Source organism: Saccostrea cucullata, unplaced genomic scaffold, assembly GCF_032062105.1.
Source record: "Saccostrea cucullata isolate Sc308-1 unplaced genomic scaffold, CSIRO_AGI_Scuc_v1 ctg10693, whole genome shotgun sequence".
Classification (NCBI taxonomy): Eukaryota; Metazoa; Mollusca; class Bivalvia; order Ostreida; family Ostreidae; genus Saccostrea; species Saccostrea cuccullata.
The window spans coordinates 1-15775 of record NW_026919425.1 but is presented as its reverse complement, the minus strand read 5'-3'; the positions used below and the strand labels follow the sequence as shown (position 1 = coordinate 15775).

The 15775-nt window shown below is 32.4% G+C and overlaps 1 protein-coding gene and 1 long non-coding RNA gene across 4 annotated transcripts; one reads left to right on the top strand and one right to left on the bottom strand.

The window, feature by feature from the left end:
- Positions 1-114: 114 nt before the first annotated feature.
- LOC134231274 (uncharacterized) lies at positions 115-2059 on the top strand (the record flags this gene model as incomplete). The annotated part of the gene is made up of 3 exons (XM_062713213.1): positions 115-551; positions 683-1231; positions 1340-2059. Coding segments are annotated over 3 exons (1706 nt in total), but the record flags the coding sequence as incomplete, so codon positions are not given.
- A 695-nt stretch (positions 2060-2754) lies between these two features.
- On the bottom strand, positions 2755-15405 carry LOC134231282 (uncharacterized). Of its 3 annotated transcripts, XR_009984533.1 has the most exons (12): positions 15194-15405; positions 13530-13635; positions 12766-12848; positions 11102-11207; positions 10336-10418; positions 8662-8767; positions 7898-7980; positions 6232-6337; positions 5468-5550; positions 3802-3907; positions 3038-3120; positions 2755-2961 (listed from the first exon to the last, which is right to left on the bottom strand). It is a non-coding gene; the product is annotated as an uncharacterized LOC134231282 (long non-coding RNA). The 3 variants fall into 3 exon arrangements; XR_009984532.1 differs by lacking the exon at positions 2755-2961 and having other exon boundaries at positions 3037-3120; XR_009984534.1 differs by lacking the exons at positions 2755-2961; positions 3038-3120; positions 3802-3907 and adding an exon at positions 5185-5391.
- Positions 15406-15775: the final 370 nt, after the last annotated feature.

The following is a 15775-nucleotide window of genomic DNA, read 5'->3' as shown; positions in this document are numbered from 1 at the left end:
AGGAAAATGCTGCTCCACCTGATCCTGTAACACTACCCATTCTGTCCACTGGATATCGACATGACGCTTGTGGAATATGTGAAAAGAAACCACGTAAACTTGTTGTCATTCCAGAACAGGCCCGGCTTGAGATGTTTGTACAACTTGGTGTGTTCATGAAAGAGGGTTCCAGATGTTGTCCTTCTCATATTTATGGCGGACACTTGACATCAGAGGCGTTGAGCTACGGAGTTTCCGAGAGAGTTAGAAAATGTACCTCACTCAGTAATGATAACTTAAGGAATCTTCTTGACAGTTTAAGAAACTATGCGAAGAAAAATGCATCCACTCGTCTGGATTTCGATAGCGAGACCTCTCTTTCTGACGAGGATTATCGCAACCTCACAGGACTCACACGGACGCAGTTCGATGATCTGATGCTTAATGTGGAGGATATTAAGGCATCCAAATCCAGAAGCATCCGCACCTGTGTTGCCATTTTGCTGATGAAACTGCGATGTGCTCTAGACAACAAAATGCTGGCTACCCTTTTCAATATGAAAAAGTGGCAGGTACGCTAAATTGACGCTTAAACACTGATCATTGGTGTTTAATTGTTCTTGTAAGAAGATAATAATTTTTTAAACATTTTAAAAGTTTAATTAAAAACTAGTTCCGTGAATAAATCTTTCTATTTTTTAAGGTACGCAGAGCCGTTTCCTCAGCGAGACGCTCCCTCATGAAGGACTTTGTGCCACATAACCTGGGATTTGGCCATATTTCTCGAGACGACGTCATACAAAAGCATACGAGGCCTCTAGCACAGGAATTGTTTTCCCCTCGTATGACAGAAACCCCAGCCTTGCTAGTGTTGGACGGAACCTACATATACATCCAGAAGTCTAACAATTTCACCTTTTCCAGACGTTCCTATAGCCTACATAAACATCGCCCTCTTGTAAAGCCCATGATGGTTGTCACGACATCCGGATACATTGTGTCCGTCCTAGGACCATATCTGGCGGATTCCAAAAACAATGACGCAGGTATTCTAACCCACATGATAGAAAGAAATGCTGAAGAGATGAGAAATTGGTTACAGGACGGAGACACATTTATAGTCGACCGTGGCTTCAGAGACAGCGCGGACGTTCTGGCGGACATCGGAATTAGAATGGAGATGCCAAGTTTTCTGAAAGGAGAAAAGCAACACTCCACTGAGGAGTCTAACAGTTCAAGAATGATTACCAAGGTATCTTTTTGATTAGATCATACGTTTAGTATTTTTATCTGAAAGTCAATCTAAGTTTTATTTCTGATGTATTCTTTTTGCAAAAAAAAATTGTTCATATCTTTTAAGGTGCGTTGGGTTGTGGAGTCCGCCAACGGACGAATAAAGCGTTGGAAATACCTTGACCGCACAGTATCCAATAATCAGATTCCATTCATAGCAGATTATGTGCGTATAGTAGCTGCAATTTCCAACAGATATTGTCCTCCATTGAGTTCTGGAACCGACGACGATCAAGCAATCGCATTGAAAATGCGTCATTTGTCACAGAAGGGAAATGAGCTCAGAGAGCTCGTGGAAAGCGAGGGTTGGGACAGGAGGCCTTCCCAGTGGAAAACCCTTGATGCAGATAGTGTTGCCTTAGATTTCCCTATTCTGTCGGAAGATGAGATTCGAAATATCACATTAGGAACCTATCAGGTCAAGATGGCCAGAGCATACACGCATGAACATTTCCAAGAAGACGGTGCGTATGATATTCTTATTGCAGAAGATAAACCAAACATCATTGGGGCAAAAATACAAAGTCGTCACGTGTCGGCCAAAAAATACCTTTGTTGGATTCGCTACAGTGAAGGAGTCATTATATCGTGGTACTGTAAATGTAAGGCTGGGTCCCGTGTTGTAGGGTGTTGTGCACACATTACCAGCGTGCTTTGGTATCTTTCCTTTGCGCGTCACCAGTCTAAACCTTTGAAAGGCGTTCGAAACTGGGCGGATCACCTTGAAGACGCTGCACGCGTTCTTGATGAATCGGACAGTGGTGCAGAGAGTCCGACGGAGGAATGAATGCAGATTTGAAATGATAAGCTGCTTTGAAATAAATTTTATCCTATTTGAAAGAGGATTAGTCAGTCTATTCCAATGTCTGCACTCATAAAATACATGAATTTAAATGAATTTCTCAAACTGCGAGGGGGATATTCATATGTTTTGTGAATTGATGATGCCCATAAATATCAATATTGTATCATTTACAATATTCACAGTAAATTTCAGCATAAATTTTAATTTAAAACTATTTACATCTACATTTATTGAAAAAATGAGAGCTAGAGCAAAAATTTTGGCATTTTTTCACCATGTGCAGTCCCCATTGTGAGCCCCAATTTACCCAAACCCTCTAATTTTTAAACAAATAGTAAAAACTAACTAAAATATGTTCTCATTGCCAAAAAAATAGGAACTGATTGATTATTTGGCTGTAATCAATGTTTATCCATGAAATAATACCTATTCTATAGGACAAACACCACCAAATGTTTTCCCATAGACTTCCATACAAACTTGAGCCCCTGTCACTCATACATATATTGAATTTTGGGCAAATGACCTTTTTGCCGTGAAAGTTCGAGATATTGGAAAACAAAACATGCCAGAAAAAATATACCGTCACGCGGCACTTTTACTTTCAATTTCCATTTGTTTACAACAAGGTGCGTTTGACACCAAATGAAAATCTCTAACCAAAGGGCACCCCTCCCTTCAAATTTTTACCTGTAACTCCTATATATCTCAAAGAATCCCAAGTCTTGCTATGAGATTTTTATCAACTTTATTTCACTAGTCAGATACATAACAAGTCTTTTCTCTTATTGACCAACCATGCGCCAGCTAGCATTTTCTCCTCCGCACAACTTTGGGTGTCCAAAATGTCTGCGCCCATGTATTTGTTTATGTAGGGGTTTTTCCTATAGAGTAAAAGAAACATTTATAAAAAGTGGTCAATTTAGTATATTTAGAACACATATCCATTGGTTATCTCACCTCTTGAAAATTGGGACTGTCAGTCCTAGCTTAAGTACACCATTGGCTGTTACATTTCACACCCCCGTCAATCAGACCCACATCTGTGAAACAGAAAAGATGTCTATAAATTGAAGCATTTTTCTATTTTTCTTTCAAACTTTTGAAATAAAATGATTAATCTAGCATATGTTTTGCTTGTTTTTCTTATTATCTCTAAAAAATTCTCAAGATAGGTCATGTTTATCATTCAGGGTAGCAGGTACCCGTTATTAATGAAAAATGAAGAAAATCAGCAGTTTTTTGTATGAAAATACTGAGTTATGGAAAGAGGGAAAACTAATGTAGATAAAATAATCAATGGAAAGAAAGAGAATTATATCTAGTTCAAATGTACATAAGATTACTTGGAATTTTATCAGCAACGGGTTGCTGGCATCAGAGAATCAAATACATCCCCACTGAAAATTTTGTAATTTTGAAGGGGGTGACCTACATTTTAGCCAATTTCCATGAACATTTTATGTAATTGGTGTTAAATATGTATATTCTCATAAAAGGCAAACATATTTATTTGCATATCATTTATTATTATTGACATAATTAATAAATTGATTAAATGCCAAGGGCAGATAAATCATATTGTCCGACTGAATACTGCTCAATTGTAAGCAAAGTGCTTAAATAACTGCAGTTCTGAAGAAATTTATTTTCTAATAATCTATAAAAAGTTCTAAATAAATTAATTATTAAGAGATTAACTAGATTTTCTAAGAAAACCATACCTTGGAACTCTTAATGGAAGCAAAGGGATCATCCTCAGAGTGTCCATGTGTTGTTCATTGTAAGGGGGGAGGGTTCATTAATCTCCTCCATCTTAAGAATGCATTGCTGAAATACATTTTATTTTATTAAAACATACTGATAAATGCATGTAGTAGCTTATATTGTATTTTTTTATTATTTACATCATCTTTTGAATTTTTTTATAAGCATTTGTGCTGAAATAGCTTTAAACTAATCATGTTTAAATACAATTTACTCAGATAATTATTTAAAAAGTATCTAAGAAATTGGAAAAATAACTGCAGATAAGAATGACTCTTAGTTGTTCAAATAAACCACATTTAAAAAAAATCCTTCATTTTCAAGCATCATTAGAGTACAAAATTACCCCCCCCCCCTTCTTTTCTGCAGAAATCAAGATTAGATATGGCAAGGAGGAGGGATATTCAGACACTTTTTTCATCATTTTTTCAATAATAATTTTGCAAATTTCTTGTTTTTTCAATGTATTTTCTGCTAAAATATATTTTACAGTATTTTAATTTAAATTTCCTACTAGTAATCTCTAAGTTTCACCAAAAGTATAACTTTTATATCAAGCCAGCACTGATTACATGACTAAAATTGGCTTTGCTGCTGGATTAGGCCCCTTGTTTAAAATCAAAGTAACCTAATTATTTAACAGAAGTCTAATTTTGTTATAAGTTATACAATCAACTCTGATTAACACAAATTTGAAAGAGGATTAGTCAGTCTATTCCAATGTCTGCACTCATAAAATACATGAATTTAAATGAATTTCTCAAACTGCGAGGGGGATATTCATATGTTTTGTGAATTGATGATGCCCATAAATATCAATATTGTATCATTTACAATATTCACAGTAAATTTCAGCATAAATTTTAATTTAAAACTATTTACATCTACATTTATTGAAAAAATGAGAGCTAGAGCAAAAATTTTGGCATTTTTTCACCATGTGCAGTCCCCATTGTGAGCCCCAATTTACCCAAACCCTCTAATTTTTAAACAAATAGTAAAAACTAACTAAAATATGTTCTCATTGCCAAAAAAATAGGAACTGATTGATTATTTGGCTGTAATCAATGTTTATCCATGAAATAATACCTATTCTATAGGACAAACACCACCAAATGTTTTCCCATAGACTTCCATACAAACTTGAGCCCCTGTCACTCATACATATATTGAATTTTGGGCAAATGACCTTTTTGCCGTGAAAGTTCGAGATATTGGAAAACAAAACATGCCAGAAAAAATATACCGTCACGCGGCACTTTTACTTTCAATTTCCATTTGTTTACAACAAGGTGCGTTTGACACCAAATGAAAATCTCTAACCAAAGGGCACCCCTCCCTTCAAATTTTTACCTGTAACTCCTATATATCTCAAAGAATCCCAAGTCTTGCTATGAGATTTTTATCAACTTTATTTCACTAGTCAGATACATAACAAGTCTTTTCTCTTATTGACCAACCATGCGCCAGCTAGCATTTTCTCCTCCGCACAACTTTGGGTGTCCAAAATGTCTGCGCCCATGTATTTGTTTATGTAGGGGTTTTTCCTATAGAGTAAAAGAAACATTTATAAAAAGTGGTCAATTTAGTATATTTAGAACACATATCCATTGGTTATCTCACCTCTTGAAAATTGGGACTGTCAGTCCTAGCTTAAGTACACCATTGGCTGTTACATTTCACACCCCCGTCAATCAGACCCACATCTGTGAAACAGAAAAGATGTCTATAAATTGAAGCATTTTTCTATTTTTCTTTCAAACTTTTGAAATAAAATGATTAATCTAGCATATGTTTTGCTTGTTTTTCTTATTATCTCTAAAAAATTCTCAAGATAGGTCATGTTTATCATTCAGGGTAGCAGGTACCCGTTATTAATGAAAAATGAAGAAAATCAGCAGTTTTTTGTATGAAAATACTGAGTTATGGAAAGAGGGAAAACTAATGTAGATAAAATAATCAATGGAAAGAAAGAGAATTATATCTAGTTCAAATGTACATAAGATTACTTGGAATTTTATCAGCAACGGGTTGCTGGCATCAGAGAATCAAATACATCCCCACTGAAAATTTTGTAATTTTGAAGGGGGTGACCTACATTTTAGCCAATTTCCATGAACATTTTATGTAATTGGTGTTAAATATGTATATTCTCATAAAAGGCAAACATATTTATTTGCATATCATTTATTATTATTGACATAATTAATAAATTGATTAAATGCCAAGGGCAGATAAATCATATTGTCCGACTGAATACTGCTCAATTGTAAGCAAAGTGCTTAAATAACTGCAGTTCTGAAGAAATTTATTTTCTAATAATCTATAAAAAGTTCTAAATAAATTAATTATTAAGAGATTAACTAGATTTTCTAAGAAAACCATACCTTGGAACTCTTAATGGAAGCAAAGGGATCATCCTCAGAGTGTCCATGTGTTGTTCATTGTAAGGGGGGAGGGTTCATTAATCTCCTCCATCTTAAGAATGCATTGCTGAAATACATTTTATTTTATTAAAACATACTGATAAATGCATGTAGTAGCTTATATTGTATTTTTTTATTATTTACATCATCTTTTGAATTTTTTTATAAGCATTTGTGCTGAAATAGCTTTAAACTAATCATGTTTAAATACAATTTACTCAGATAATTATTTAAAAAGTATCTAAGAAATTGGAAAAATAACTGCAGATAAGAATGACTCTTAGTTGTTCAAATAAACCACATTTAAAAAAAATCCTTCATTTTCAAGCATCATTAGAGTACAAAATTACCCCCCCCCCCCTCTTTTCTGCAGAAATCAAGATTAGATATGGCAAGGAGGAGGGATATTCAGACACTTTTTTCATCATTTTTTCAATAATAATTTTGCAAATTTCTTGTTTTTTCAATGTATTTTCTGCTAAAATATATTTTACAGTATTTTAATTTAAATTTCCTACTAGTAATCTCTAAGTTTCACCAAAAGTATAACTTTTATATCAAGCCAGCACTGATTACATGACTAAAATTGGCTTTGCTGCTGGATTAGGCCCCTTGTTTAAAATCAAAGTAACCTAATTATTTAACAGAAGTCTAATTTTGTTATAAGTTATACAATCAACTCTGATTAACACAAATTTGAAAGAGGATTAGTCAGTCTATTCCAATGTCTGCACTCATAAAATACATGAATTTAAATGAATTTCTCAAACTGCGAGGGGGATATTCATATGTTTTGTGAATTGATGATGCCCATAAATATCAATATTGTATCATTTACAATATTCACAGTAAATTTCAGCATAAATTTTAATTTAAAACTATTTACATCTACATTTATTGAAAAAATGAGAGCTAGAGCAAAAATTTTGGCATTTTTTCACCATGTGCAGTCCCCATTGTGAGCCCCAATTTACCCAAACCCTCTAATTTTTAAACAAATAGTAAAAACTAACTAAAATATGTTCTCATTGCCAAAAAAATAGGAACTGATTGATTATTTGGCTGTAATCAATGTTTATCCATGAAATAATACCTATTCTATAGGACAAACACCACCAAATGTTTTCCCATAGACTTCCATACAAACTTGAGCCCCTGTCACTCATACATATATTGAATTTTGGGCAAATGACCTTTTTGCCGTGAAAGTTCGAGATATTGGAAAACAAAACATGCCAGAAAAAATATACCGTCACGCGGCACTTTTACTTTCAATTTCCATTTGTTTACAACAAGGTGCGTTTGACACCAAATGAAAATCTCTAACCAAAGGGCACCCCTCCCTTCAAATTTTTACCTGTAACTCCTATATATCTCAAAGAATCCCAAGTCTTGCTATGAGATTTTTATCAACTTTATTTCACTAGTCAGATACATAACAAGTCTTTTCTCTTATTGACCAACCATGCGCCAGCTAGCATTTTCTCCTCCGCACAACTTTGGGTGTCCAAAATGTCTGCGCCCATGTATTTGTTTATGTAGGGGTTTTTCCTATAGAGTAAAAGAAACATTTATAAAAAGTGGTCAATTTAGTATATTTAGAACACATATCCATTGGTTATCTCACCTCTTGAAAATTGGGACTGTCAGTCCTAGCTTAAGTACACCATTGGCTGTTACATTTCACACCCCCGTCAATCAGACCCACATCTGTGAAACAGAAAAGATGTCTATAAATTGAAGCATTTTTCTATTTTTCTTTCAAACTTTTGAAATAAAATGATTAATCTAGCATATGTTTTGCTTGTTTTTCTTATTATCTCTAAAAAATTCTCAAGATAGGTCATGTTTATCATTCAGGGTAGCAGGTACCCGTTATTAATGAAAAATGAAGAAAATCAGCAGTTTTTTGTATGAAAATACTGAGTTATGGAAAGAGGGAAAACTAATGTAGATAAAATAATCAATGGAAAGAAAGAGAATTATATCTAGTTCAAATGTACATAAGATTACTTGGAATTTTATCAGCAACGGGTTGCTGGCATCAGAGAATCAAATACATCCCCACTGAAAATTTTGTAATTTTGAAGGGGGTGACCTACATTTTAGCCAATTTCCATGAACATTTTATGTAATTGGTGTTAAATATGTATATTCTCATAAAAGGCAAACATATTTATTTGCATATCATTTATTATTATTGACATAATTAATAAATTGATTAAATGCCAAGGGCAGATAAATCATATTGTCCGACTGAATACTGCTCAATTGTAAGCAAAGTGCTTAAATAACTGCAGTTCTGAAGAAATTTATTTTCTAATAATCTATAAAAAGTTCTAAATAAATTAATTATTAAGAGATTAACTAGATTTTCTAAGAAAACCATACCTTGGAACTCTTAATGGAAGCAAAGGGATCATCCTCAGAGTGTCCATGTGTTGTTCATTGTAAGGGGGGAGGGTTCATTAATCTCCTCCATCTTAAGAATGCATTGCTGAAATACATTTTATTTTATTAAAACATACTGATAAATGCATGTAGTAGCTTATATTGTATTTTTTTATTATTTACATCATCTTTTGAATTTTTTTATAAGCATTTGTGCTGAAATAGCTTTAAACTAATCATGTTTAAATACAATTTACTCAGATAATTATTTAAAAGTATCTAAGAAATTGGAAAAATAACTGCAGATAAGAATGACTCTTAGTTGTTCAAATAAACCACATTTAAAAAAAATCCTTCATTTTCAAGCATCATTAGAGTACAAAATTACCCCCCCCCCCTTCTTTTCTGCAGAAATCAAGATTAGATATGGCAAGGAGGAGGGATATTCAGACACTTTTTTCATCATTTTTTCAATAATAATTTTGCAAATTTCTTGTTTTTTCAATGTATTTTCTGCTAAAATATATTTTACAGTATTTTAATTTAAATTTCCTACTAGTAATCTCTAAGTTTCACCAAAAGTATAACTTTTATATCAAGCCAGCACTGATTACATGACTAAAATTGGCTTTGCTGCTGGATTAGGCCCCTTGTTTAAAATCAAAGTAACCTAATTATTTAACAGAAGTCTAATTTTGTTATAAGTTATACAATCAACTCTGATTAACACAAATTTGAAAGAGGATTAGTCAGTCTATTCCAATGTCTGCACTCATAAAATACATGAATTTAAATGAATTTCTCAAACTGCGAGGGGGATATTCATATGTTTTGTGAATTGATGATGCCCATAAATATCAATATTGTATCATTTACAATATTCACAGTAAATTTCAGCATAAATTTTAATTTAAAACTATTTACATCTACATTTATTGAAAAAATGAGAGCTAGAGCAAAAATTTTGGCATTTTTTCACCATGTGCAGTCCCCATTGTGAGCCCCAATTTACCCAAACCCTCTAATTTTTAAACAAATAGTAAAAACTAACTAAAATATGTTCTCATTGCCAAAAAAATAGGAACTGATTGATTATTTGGCTGTAATCAATGTTTATCCATGAAATAATACCTATTCTATAGGACAAACACCACCAAATGTTTTTCCCATAGACTTCCATACAAACTTGAGCCCCTGTCACTCATACATATATTGAATTTTGGGCAAATGACCTTTTTGCCGTGAAAGTTCGAGATATTGGAAAACAAAACATGCCAGAAAAAATATACCGTCACGCGGCACTTTTACTTTCAATTTCCATTTGTTTACAACAAGGTGCGTTTGACACCAAATGAAAATCTCTAACCAAAGGGCACCCCTCCCTTCAAATTTTTACCTGTAACTCCTATATATCTCAAAGAATCCCAAGTCTTGCTATGAGATTTTTATCAGATTTTTATATTTATTTCACTAGTCAGATACATAACAAGTCTTTTCTCTTATTGACCAACCATGCGCCAGCTAGCATTTTCTCCTCCGCACAACTTTGGGTGTCCAAAATGTCTGCGCCCATGTATTTGTTTATGTAGGGGTTTTTCCTATAGAGTAAAAGAAACATTTATAAAAAGTGGTCAATTTAGTATATTTAGAACACATATCCATTGGTTATCTCACCTCTTGAAAATTGGGACTGTCAGTCCTAGCTTAAGTACACCATTGGCTGTTACATTTCACACCCCCGTCAATCAGACCCACATCTGTGAAACAGAAAAGATGTCTATAAATTGAAGCATTTTTCTATTTTTCTTTCAAACTTTTGAAATAAAATGATTAATCTAGCATATGTTTTGCTTGTTTTGCTTTTATTATCTCTAAAAAATTCTCAAGATAGGTCATGTTTATCATTCAGGGTAGCAGGTACCCGTTATTAATGAAAAATGAAGAAAATCAGCAGTTTTTTGTATGAAAATACTGAGTTATGGAAAGAGGGAAAACTAATGTAGATAAAATAATCAATGGAAAGAAAGAGAATTATATCTAGTTCAAATGTACATAAGATTACTTGGAATTTTATCAGCAACGGGTTGCTGGCATCAGAGAATCAAATACATCCCCACTGAAAATTTTGTAATTTTGAAGGGGGTGACCTACATTTTAGCCAATTTCCATGAACATTTTATGTAATTGGTGTTAAATATGTATATTCTCATAAAAGGCAAACATATTTATTTGCATATCATTTATTATTATTGACATAATTAATAAATTGATTAAATGCCAAGGGCAGATAAATCATATTGTCCGACTGAATACTGCTCAATTGTAAGCAAAGTGCTTAAATAACTGCAGTTCTGAAGAAATTTATTTTCTAATAATCTATAAAAAGTTCTAAATAAATTAATTATTAAGAGATTAACTAGATTTTCTAAGAAAACCATACCTTGGAACTCTTAATGGAAGCAAAGGGATCATCCTCAGAGTGTCCATGTGTTGTTCATTGTAAGGGGGGAGGGTTCATTAATCTCCTCCATCTTAAGAATGCATTGCTGAAATACATTTTATTTTATTAAAACATACTGATAAATGCATGTAGTAGCTTATATTGTATTTTTTTATTATTTACATCATCTTTTGAATTTTTTTATAAGCATTTGTGCTGAAATAGTTAAACTAATCATGTTTAAATACAATTTACTCAGATAATTATTTAAAAAGTATCTAAGAAATTGGAAAAATAACTGCAGATAAGAATGACTCTTAGTTGTTCAAATAAACCACATTTAAAAAAAATCCTTCATTTTCAAGCATCATTAGAGTACAAAATTACCCCCCCCCCTTCTTTTCTGCAGAAATCAAGATTAGATATGGCAAGGAGGAGGGATATTCAGACACTTTTTTCATCATTTTTTCAATAATAATTTTGCAAATTTCTTGTTTTTTCAATGTATTTTCTGCTAAAATATATTTTACAGTATTTTAATTTAAATTTCCTACTAGTAATCTCTAAGTTTCACCAAAAGTATAACTTTTATATCAAGCCAGCACTGATTACATGACTAAAATTGGCTTTGCTGCTGGATTAGGCCCCTTGTTTAAAATCAAAGTAACCTAATTATTTAACAGAAGTCTAATTTTGTTATAAGTTATACAATCAACTCTGATTAACACAAATTTGAAAGAGGATTAGTCAGTCTATTCCAATGTCTGCACTCATAAAATACATGAATTTAAATGAATTTCTCAAACTGCGAGGGGGATATTCATATGTTTTGTGAATTGATGATGCCCATAAATATCAATATTGTATCATTTACAATATTCACAGTAAATTTCAGCATAAATTTTAATTTAAAACTATTTACATCTACATTTATTGAAAAAATGAGAGCTAGAGCAAAAATTTTGGCATTTTTTCACCATGTGCAGTCCCCATTGTGAGCCCCAATTTACCCAAACCCTCTAATTTTTAAACAAATAGTAAAAACTAACTAAAATATGTTCTCATTGCCAAAAAAATAGGAACTGATTGATTATTTGGCTGTAATCAATGTTTATCCATGAAATAATACCTATTCTATAGGACAAACACCACCAAATGTTTTCCCATAGACTTCATATACAAACTTGAGCCCCTGTCACTCATACATATATTGAATTTTGGGCAAATGACCTTTTTGCCGTGAAAGTTCGAGATATTGGAAAACAAAACATGCCAGAAAAAATATACCGTCACGCGGCACTTTTACTTTCAATTTCCATTTGTTTACAACAAGGTGCGTTTGACACCAAATGAAAATCTCTAACCAAAGGGCACCCCTCCCTTCAAATTTTTACCTGTAACTCCTATATATCTCAAAGAATCCCAAGTCTTGCTATGAGATTTTTATCAACTTTATTTCACTAGTCAGATACATAACAAGTCTTTTCTCTTATTGACCAACCATGCGCCAGCTAGCATTTTCTCCTCCGCACAACTTTGGGTGTCCAAAATGTCTGCGCCCATGTATTTGTTTATGTAGGGGTTTTTCCTATAGAGTAAAAGAAACATTTATAAAAAGTGGTCAATTTAGTATATTTAGAACACATATCCATTGGTTATCTCACCTCTTGAAAATTGGGACTGTCAGTCCTAGCTTAAGTACACCATTGGCTGTTACATTTCACACCCCCGTCAATCAGACCCACATCTGTGAAACAGAAAAGATGTCTATAAATTGAAGCATTTTTCTATTTTTCTTTCAAACTTTTGAAATAAAATGATTAATCTAGCATATGTTTTGCTTGTTTTTCTTATTATCTCTAAAAAATTCTCAAGATAGGTCATGTTTATCATTCAGGGTAGCAGGTACCCGTTATTAATGAAAAATGAAGAAAATCAGCAGTTTTTTGTATGAAAATACTGAGTTATGGAAAGAGGGAAAACTAATGTAGATAAAATAATCAATGGAAAGAAAGAGAATTATATCTAGTTCAAATGTACATAAGATTACTTGGAATTTTATCAGCAACGGGTTGCTGGCATCAGAGAATCAAATACATCCCCACTGAAAATTTTGTAATTTTGAAGGGGGTGACCTACATTTTAGCCAATTTCCATGAACATTTTATGTAATTGGTGTTAAATATGTATATTCTCATAAAAGGCAAACATATTTATTTGCATATCATTTATTATTATTGACATAATTAATAAATTGATTAAATGCCAAGGGCAGATAAATCATATTGTCCGACTGAATACTGCTCAATTGTAAGCAAAGTGCTTAAATAACTGCAGTTCTGAAGAAATTTATTTTCTAATAATCTATAAAAAGTTCTAAATAAATTAATTATTAAGAGATTAACTAGATTTTCTAAGAAAACCATACCTTGGAACTCTTAATGGAAGCAAAGGGATCATCCTCAGAGTGTCCATGTGTTGTTCATTGTAAGGGGGGAGGGTTCATTAATCTCCTCCATCTTAAGAATGCATTGCTGAAATACATTTTATTTTATTAAAACATACTGATAAATGCATGTAGTAGCTTATATTGTATTTTTTTATTATTTACATCATCTTTTGAATTTTTTTATAAGCATTTGTGCTGAAATAGCTTTAAACTAATCATGTTTAATACAATTTACTCAGATAATTATTTAAAAAGTATCTAAGAAATTGGAAAAATAACTGCAGATAAGAATGACTCTTAGTTGTTCAAATAAACCACATTTAAAAAAAATCCTTCATTTTCAAGCATCATTAGAGTACAAAATTACCCCCCCCCCTTCTTTTCTGCAGAAATCAAGATTAGATATGGCAAGGAGGAGGGATATTCAGACACTTTTTTCATCATTTTTTCAATAATAATTTTGCAAATTTCTTGTTTTTTCAATGTATTTTCTGCTAAAATATATTTTACAGTATTTTAATTTAAATTTCCTACTAGTAATCTCTAAGTTTCACCAAAAGTATAACTTTTATATCAAGCCAGCACTGATTACATGACTAAAATTGGCTTTGCTGCTGGATTAGGCCCCTTGTTTAAAATCAAAGTAACCTAATTATTTAACAGAAGTCTAATTTTGTTATAAGTTATACAATCAACTCTGATTAACACAAATTTGAAAGAGGATTAGTCAGTCTATTCCAATGTCTGCACTCATAAAATACATGAATTTAAATGAATTTCTCAAACTGCGAGGGGGATATTCATATGTTTTGTGAATTGATGATGCCCATAAATATCAATATTGTATCATTTACAATATTCACAGTAAATTTCAGCATAAATTTTAATTTAAAACTATTTACATCTACATTTATTGAAAAAATGAGAGCTAGAGCAAAAATTTTGGCATTTTTTCACCATGTGCAGTCCCCATTGTGAGCCCCAATTTACCCAAACCCTCTAATTTTTAAACAAATAGTAAAAACTAACTAAAATATGTTCTCATTGCCAAAAAAATAGGAACTGATTGATTATTTGGCTGTAATCAATGTTTATCCATGAAATAATACCTATTCTATAGGACAAACACCACCAAATGTTTTCCCATAGACTTCCATACAAACTTGAGCCCCTGTCACTCATACATATATTGAATTTTGGGCAAATGACCTTTTTGCCGTGAAAGTTCGAGATATTGGAAAACAAAACATGCCAGAAAAAATATACCGTCACGCGGCACTTTTACTTTCAATTTCCATTTGTTTACAACAAGGTGCGTTTGACACCAAATGAAAATCTCTAACCAAAGGGCACCCCTCCCTTCAAATTTTTACCTGTAACTCCTATATATCTCAAAGAATCCCAAGTCTTGCTATGAGATTTTTATCAACTTTATTTCACTAGTCAGATACATAACAAGTCTTTTCTCTTATTGACCAACCATGCGCCAGCTAGCATTTTCTCCTCCGCACAACTTTGGGTGTCCAAAATGTCTGCGCCCATGTATTTGTTTATGTAGGGGTTTTTCCTATAGAGTAAAAGAAACATTTATAAAAAGTGGTCAATTTAGTATATTTAGAACACATATCCATTGGTTATCTCACCTCTTGAAAATTGGGACTGTCAGTCCTAGCTTAAGTACACCATTGGCTGTTACATTTCACACCCCCGTCAATCAGACCCACATCTGTGAAACAGAAAAGATGTCTATAAATTGAAGCATTTTTCTATTTTTCTTTCAAACTTTTGAAATAAAATGATTAATCTAGCATATGTTTTGCTTGTTTTTCTTATTATCTCTAAAAAATTCTCAAGATAGGTCATGTTTATCATTCAGGGTAGCAGGTACCCGTTATTAATGAAAAATGAAGAAAATCAGCAGTTTTTTGTATGAAAATACTGAGTTATGGAAAGAGGGAAAACTAATGTAGATAAAATAATCAATGGAAAGAAAGAGAATTATATCTAGTTCAAATGTACATAAGATTACTTGGAATTTTATCAGCAACGGGTTGCTGGCATCAGAGAATCAAATACATCCCCACTGAAAATTTTGTAATTTTGAAGGGGGTGACCTACATTTTAGCCAATTTCCATGAACATTTTATGTAATTGGTGTTAAATATGTATATTCTCATAAAAGGCAAACATATTTATTTGCATATCATTTATTATTATTGACATAA